At 47.5% G+C, this 7,658-nt stretch overlaps 1 protein-coding gene across 1 annotated transcript; it reads left to right on the top strand.

The window, feature by feature from the left end:
* Nucleotides 1-5,145: 5,145 nt before the first annotated feature.
* Nucleotides 5,146-6,483, top strand: KLTH0H00154g (KLTH0H00154p; the record flags this gene model as incomplete). Its single annotated transcript, XM_002555842.1, has 1 exon — nucleotides 5,146-6,483. One exon carries the CDS (start codon nucleotides 5,146-5,148, stop codon nucleotides 6,481-6,483), a length of 1,338 nt encoding a protein of 445 aa, XP_002555888.1.
* Nucleotides 6,484-7,658: the final 1,175 nt, after the last annotated feature.

Raw genomic sequence — 7,658 nt, 5'->3', positions numbered from 1 at the left:
ATGCACGGGATCTGACGAAAGCACATATTACTTAACAAATTCCCAGGGTTCAACGACAGAGGCAGAGATTTTGGTTCCATCGCAGGCGACCCCAACGACCACTGTCCCCTGGACTGAGAGCTATAATGCAACTAGTTATGTCACAAATAGTGCTTCACAAACTACGGAGGCCATTGTGTATGCTCCTGTTACTACCGTCACTACTGCCTGGACTGGATCGACCACACGCACTTCGTATGCCACGAATAATGCTGGGAAAACGTCTGAAGTCTTTGTATTGACTCCTCTTCCTTCCACAAAGTCAAGTACAGTTCCCTGGACTGGAACCTACAACGTATACACTCGCCTCACTGACTCTCAGGGGTACACTACAGAAGTTGACCTTTTGACACCGGTTCCAAGAACCACCAATTCGTGGACAGGTTCCACAACAAGCACTTCCGTGGTAACAGACTCTAACGGCAACCCCAGTATTGTTAAGATTTTTACGCCCATCAGGCTCAGCACGTCCTTTCGCGAAGGAGTTGGCAGTTCAACAAGTACTTTTTCAATGGATGTAACAACCTTCACTGGTTCTGATGGTACTGCAACTACAGAGACTATTTATTACGTTGAGACTCCTACAACAGCTACAGTCCTTTACAGTGGGTGGACCGGTTCCGAAACTTCGACATACTCCTCTGGATTGACGACCGTGACAGGATCCGACGGCCAGCCAACTACCGAGACCGTGTACTACGTGGAGACGCCAACTGTGGCCACCACCGTATTCACTCCCGGCACTGGCTCTGAGACCTCGACATACTCGGTTGGAATGACCACTGTCACTGGATCCGACGGCCAGCCAACTACCGAGACCGTGTACTACGTGGAGACGCCAGCTGTGGCCACCACCGTATTCACTCCCGGCACTGGCTCTGAGACCTCGACATACTCGGTTGGAATGACCACTGTCACAGGATCCGACGGCCAACCAACTACCGAGACCGTGTACTACGTGGAGACGCCAACTGTGGCCACCACCGTATTCACTCCCGGAACTGGCTCTGAGACCTCAACCTACTCGGTTGGAATGACCACTGTCACAGGATCCGACGGCCAACCAACTACCGAGACCGTGTACTACGTGGAGACGCCAGCTGTGGCCACCACCGTATTCACTCCCGGCACTGGCTCTGAGACCTCGACATACTCGGTTGGAATGACCACTGTCACTGGATCCGACGGCCAGCCAACTACCGAGACCGTGTACTACGTGGAGACTCCATCGAGCGGGTCTAACATTTACACTCCATGGACCGGCAGCTTCACCTCTACGTACTCCACTGATTTGAGCACCATCACCGGATCTGACGGTAAGCCAACCACCAACACCGTGTACTACGTGGAGACCCCATCTAGCGGCTCTGACGTGTACACTCCATGGTCCGGCAGCTTCACCTCCACGTACTCCACTGAATTGAGCACCATCACCGGATCTGACGGTAAGCCAACCACCAACACCGTGTACTACGTGGAGACCCCATCTAGCGGCTCTGACGTGTACACTCCATGGACCGGCAGCTTCACCTCTACGTACTCCACTGATTTGAGCACCATCACCGGATCTGACGGTAAGCCAACCACCAACACCGTGTACTACGTCGAGACCCCATCTAGCGGCTCTGACGTGTACACTCCATGGACCGGCAGCTTCACTTCTACTTACTCCACTGAGTTTGATGTCGCAACAGTTGATGGTGTTGCCACAACTAAGGCAATCTACCATGTGGAGACCCCATCTAGCGGCTCCGACGTGTACACTCCATGGACCGGCAGCTTCACCTCTAGTTACTCCACTGATTTGAGCACTTTCACTGGATCTGACGGTAAGACTACTATCAACACTGTGTACTACGTCGAGACACCAATCTTGGCCTCCTCAGTGTTTACGAGATGGACTGGCAAGTTCACTAGCACATACTCTACCAGCTATGCGACTTTTACAGGTTCTGACGGTCTTGCCTCCACTCAGACAGTGTACTACATTGAGACCCCCGTGTCTGCTTATTACGGCAACTCTACCAGCTACACAAAATCTGCAGATAGTACTTCGACTTCAGTGACATCTTCTGGTTATCCAGTCACCACAACTTCTAGCGCGGCCACCACTCACAATCCCCCAGCTTCCTCCCAGGTAAGCTCTGGGTCTATCTCAATGTCCAGCACCGCAACTGGCTCTGGTTCACGCTCTGGTCCTAATTCTAGTTCTGGCACTGAGACCGGGTCTGGATCGGGTTCTATCACTGATGCTAGCGCTATGACTAGCACTGCTACAGGATCTGGCTCTGTCTCTGGCTCAGGTTCTAGTGCTTCAGCTAGTGCCAGCTCTCCAACAGGATCTGGCTCTGGATCTAACTCTAACTCAGGCTCTGGCTCTGGCTCTGGCTCTGGCTCTGGCTCTGGCTCTGGCTCTAGTGCTTCCGCTAGTGCCAGCTCTCCAACAGGATCTGGCTCTGGATCTAACTCTAACTCTAACTCTAACTCAGGCTCTGGCTCTGGCTCTGGCTCTGGCTCTGGCTCTGGCTCTGGCTCTGGCTCTGGCTCTGGCTCTGGCTCTGGCTCTAGTGCTTCCGCTAGTGCCAGCTCTCCAACAGGATCTGGCTCTGGATCTAACTCTAACTCCAACTCTAACTCAGGCTCTGGCTCTGGCTCTGGCTCTGGCTCTGGCTCAGGCTCCGGCTCTAGTGCTTCCGCTAGTGCCAGCTCTCCAACAGGATCTGGCTCTGGATCTAACTCTAACTCAGGCTCAGGCTCTGGTTCTGGTTCTGGCTCAGGCTCAGGCTCAGGCTCTAACTCAGGATCTAACTCAGGCTCTAGTTCTAGGCTCTCTCAAACAACAACGATTACACCAGAGACGCAGTCCTCCAGCTCTGTATCCTCTACTTCAAGCGAGACTGGATCGACAGCTTCACCTTATGTCTCTACCTATGAGGGTGCTGCCAGCAGGATTGGCTTTAGCCTCTTATTTGTTTTGCCTTTAGCTTTTGTTTAGAGGCACAATTACTTTATAAAGATACCCACTGTCTTCCGCAAACTCGGATATGTTTCGCAGAACACCAATTGAGACTATACATAACTTATATCCAAGGTAGACTATTCAATGACTTGAATTTTCGTATTCGAAACCTGCCGTGAAAACAGAACAACATTGTTCGCGGCGCTGCATTGGGAAAAACGGCTCAGATATGGATTAATCAGTCTTTAATCATTGGATCAAGATTAGGCCCGCCGAGGATATATAAAAAGTACTTCAGCCGCAGCCATTCTTTTAATTGGCTAAAAGCACCTGCGTTGATGCCCTAGCCCTACAAACCAACCATGTACCGTGTATGTTCAACCATTGCGTAGACATGTTGACATACTCAACACCTGAAGCAGGAGGAGAGTATTGAAACCTAATCAAGCTTTCGACATAAATCTCATTCACCACACTCACTCCCATCTCCCCCATCCTACTCGACAACAAATGTCTTTTGTTGGATCTTGAAAGCGAATTGGATGTTTACCTGAGCATGCCACGTTTCGTGTCACGATCCACACCTTAGTTCATTAGACTGGAGACTATTTTTCAGTTAGCCGAAGCTTTCGTGTTTGTTCTATGCACCTATGTTCCTGCGTTCATATCACCATGGAAACCACAAGCTATGCACCATGGAACTCGGTTTTTTGTGTCCATGACTTTTGTCCTTTGTTAAAGCTAATGAGGTCGATATAATAAACGATTGTCGTGCGGAAGAAAAGGGCGACCCTGATTCCTAAGACTGATTTCCTAGTGATGAGCATACGAGAGGAACTATCACGGTTCTAGCAACCACGGCATGTGTTTGTTCCGACTACATGATCAAGGTTGAGAGAAGGCCAATTTTTCCCATCAGAGGAAAGTTAAAGTATTCTTCACTGATATGATTGACTCTAGTCGGTTGTTTAACGAAGGCGAGGGTATTAGAAATCAAGTGTACTGAGAAGGCTCAAGTATACGATCTTCTGACAAAGGCGAGAAGGGCTCAAAGTCAATCCATTAGTAACAATTTATAAAGGCAGCAAACGGAGATATGAGCTATGTGCTAATATGCAGAGATCTAGTTAACCTATGTTGTAACAGATTGTATCAAAAAGCATGCGAAGGGCTTGTTAGCTTTTGAGCAACTCGGTAATGAAGTGCATCAAAACGGGTACTACTCGGGGCGTCCACGACTCCCGCATGCGCGAATTAGCTGGCTCCTCATAAGCTGAAGCGGCAACTTACTGTGGCATTGCCTAATTCTATTATGCGGTAAACTCGCTGCGGCAACCATTGCGATTCGCTTATGTATTTAGCCTAAGTATCCAACTCCTTCATTGCACAAAACTTGTATTTTTCCTGAAGCTCTTCGATCATATCGCAAGTCGCAGTCTCGAGCCAAGAAAATGGCCGCTTTCAAAGAGAAGCGTCCATGCAAAGGTTAGAATGGTCAGCGTCAAGTGATAAACGCTGTAAAAATAGACCTCAAAAGACTAAACCTTTTGAGTTATACAAGCGCGTTGCACATTCTCCCTATGAAACTTGCTGACAGCCCCAGGTTTGTTGCCTCCTCGAGCTTGGAACACGCAGTACCCGGCGTTGTGTGGATCTCTCTCCCCTAATATCGAAGAGGCATTTTTGTTCCATGCGCATATTTTTTTGTTCCAGAGCACTTTTTTTAAACGAGTTAAACTCCGGCCACAACATCCAGACGACGGTAATGTAACAGACACATTACTGAGCATTGGGAGCAGATAATTTTCACGAATGACAGAGGTTTTGAAGGCCATATTTTGCCACAAAGTTAGATGAAGGACCGTTTGGTCGTAAGCTTTTAGTAACAATACTGGGACCAAAGCACACATGAACTTTGGACCCCAACCCAAGAATGAAAACAACATGTAAAACAAAGTCAGTTTGAAGTTATAGCCTGTGCTCCGTGATATGGCATGTTTTGAACAGTTCATCATTAGTGTTCAAGCATCTTGACATTGGAGCCAGCAAATGTACTTAAAGGCGCTTCTTGATAGAAATATAGTCATCGAAGTTTGTTAGAGACTGTTAAATCAATATCTCTGCTTTCTGCCAGCTTACAATCAAATATGGTCAGAAAAGCACACTTGCCACTCTTGGCCAGTATCGCGAGCGCTTGCGCAACATGCCCTTCGATTTCAGACGTCAACGTCCTTAGCGCAGACGATGGCTCCTCCTCGTTCTGGGGAACTGGACTCGGTGCATACATTGAGCTTACTCTTTCAGCAACAGAAAAGGGTGAATGCTGGTTTTCGGCCCCTTCGAACGTCTTTGGGAATTTTCCAGCTTGTCCTTTTTCATGGGACTACGGTACTGTGAACTCTGCAGGGGGCAATAACTACTCGATTCAGTTTAACCAAATTCCACATGGGGGTGTTGCAAAGCTGGGATTCCTTACTAGCCTCGCAGAAGGCTACAAAAGCTCCATTACTAGTGGTAAGACCGATACGTACTCCTTTGTGACGTCTTCAGGCGAACACAAGTCATCCGTTTCTTTCAACGACTTCCCTTCTGACCAGGTCTACTGCGGTAGCTGTGGAACTCAGCAAGAGGGAAACTCTCTCTCATTTGATGTGAGCGTACCTGCCGCCATTATTGAAAGCGCCTTCACCATCAATATCGAAAAACAGCAGGGATACAAGTTTCAGACCGGAGGCATTAAGCTCTACTACACTCAAAGCTCAAACTCGTTTGATGAGGCCTCCAACGAACAGCTGGTTCCTTCTTCCTCAATCACCGATTCATCGACAGAGGACAAGATTTCAATTGCCTTCAACGGCAATCTTCCATCAGGCTGCTCGGGTCTCAGACTGAGCTACGATGTAGCAGTTCTTGAAGAGATGACATATTACTCAAGTGTTTGCAACGTTGAATTCTCAAGCTTTAGCCAACAACTAACTGCCTACGTCTACACAAAGAACCACATGGGCTCAATTGAAACTCCTGCTGTGAGTAAGGGCCCTGGTTGTGGCTCCCAAACTAGCTCTAGCTCTGGTTATAGCAGTTCGACTGTTACTACCCTCAGCCCATCGACAGGTTTTACCTCGAGCTCCACTTCCGCCGCAGTGACTAGCGCTACATCCAGCTCAGGATGCGATGATGGATGCGATGATGGATCAGGTTCTAGTTCGAGCTCGTCTTCTCCTGCAGCCCCAACTTCGAGTTCAGGATGCGACTCAGGATGCGACGACAATACTGCCACTTCTAGCGCAACCCCTAGCACGAGTACTAGTTCTAGCTCCAGCTCAGGCACCTCTTGTGACTCTGGATGTGACGAGAACTCAGGCTCTGGTTCCGGGAGTGGATCAGGACATGGCTCTGGTCATTACGCCGGCCATGGAGGGCGCCACAACTGGGGCCACAATTCAGGCCACAAAGGAGGCCAAGGGTCTGGCTGCAAATCCTAAAACATGTTTGTCAGTTTGAGTGCTGAAAAGCATCGATATATACCCCTGAACTTTTTGAAAGTTCTTTATCTTTCTATAATTCAATAGTGAAACCTTCTTCAGTAACTAATGATTGTCTCCAGCTTCATGAGAACGCGAGATTCACTATAGTTGGGATTACAAGCGGATATTATGCCATTTTCTAATGCCATGAGTTTATTAGGGGTTTCAAAAGCCTGCATAGAAGGTTTTTAAGTTAGATAATTCTCGAAGTTCGGCTGACTTTTTTATTCCTCATTTGATCCTGACGTTTGGGTATGAGTTTCTCTGCTAAACTATTCTTAATATGTATTACGTCTAAAAATGGCCATCCCCTTTGAAAATGTCAAATTTTCAGAAAGTGAGAAAATATCTATTTGTTCTGTCAAGGGAAGCAACTATCCCAGATAAGTCAGATAAGTTCAGGCTTCCAGTCAAAATAATTAGAGTGATATTTGGGCTTCAAAAGAGATGAACAGTATCCCAGCTCCAAACTTTCCAGATACTACAAAAAACAATATCGTGGATGTTTGGGAATACCAAATTCCCTCACAAGGAGTTGAAAGAAGGATTAGCTGTAATGGTTCTGGAGTTGGGGCAATAAAAAAAAAACACTTGCTACTCACAAGTAATATCGGAAAATAGCTCCTGTAAGCAAAATGACCAAACAATTCTATGTTGCAATTAAAGGCGCTGCACCTGATCATCTAGCTTCCAATTAGCGCGTAATGAAACCCAGTCTCTGCCTTGTACAGGTTAAAAGATGAAGCCCTTTCATGCTATTACTTCCATATATACCAACCATATCCCTGGTAAACCTGAACCCAATGAGTAACTCGTAGTATAATTGGTGTCTGTTATATGACAAACATTGGAAAGCTGGCCGGCTTTGGCAAAGTGAAGAAGTTTGGCAGTTTTTGCTTTTACAAAACTGCCACAAAATTTAGGGCTTCAGCCGTATAATACCGTGTTGAGCAAAGCCTTGTTTGGTGATATATTACGGAATCAACGTGACTAATATTTATTGTGCTCGGACTTGGAGCAAGCACTTGTTCCGGAGCCCTCCTATGGACCCTGGACCCGTCGCTTCCGTTCCCATTGTTTTGAGCGCTCCCGCAGTTTCTGTTACTTCCGTAGCTTCCGTGATAATTTTTTCT

This window comes from Lachancea thermotolerans (assembly GCF_000142805.1).
Source record: "Lachancea thermotolerans CBS 6340 chromosome H complete sequence".
Taxonomy (NCBI): Eukaryota; Fungi; Ascomycota; class Saccharomycetes; order Saccharomycetales; family Saccharomycetaceae; genus Lachancea; species Lachancea thermotolerans.
Note: the sequence above shows the minus strand (reverse complement) of the source record. Positions and strands in the feature narration are given on the sequence as shown.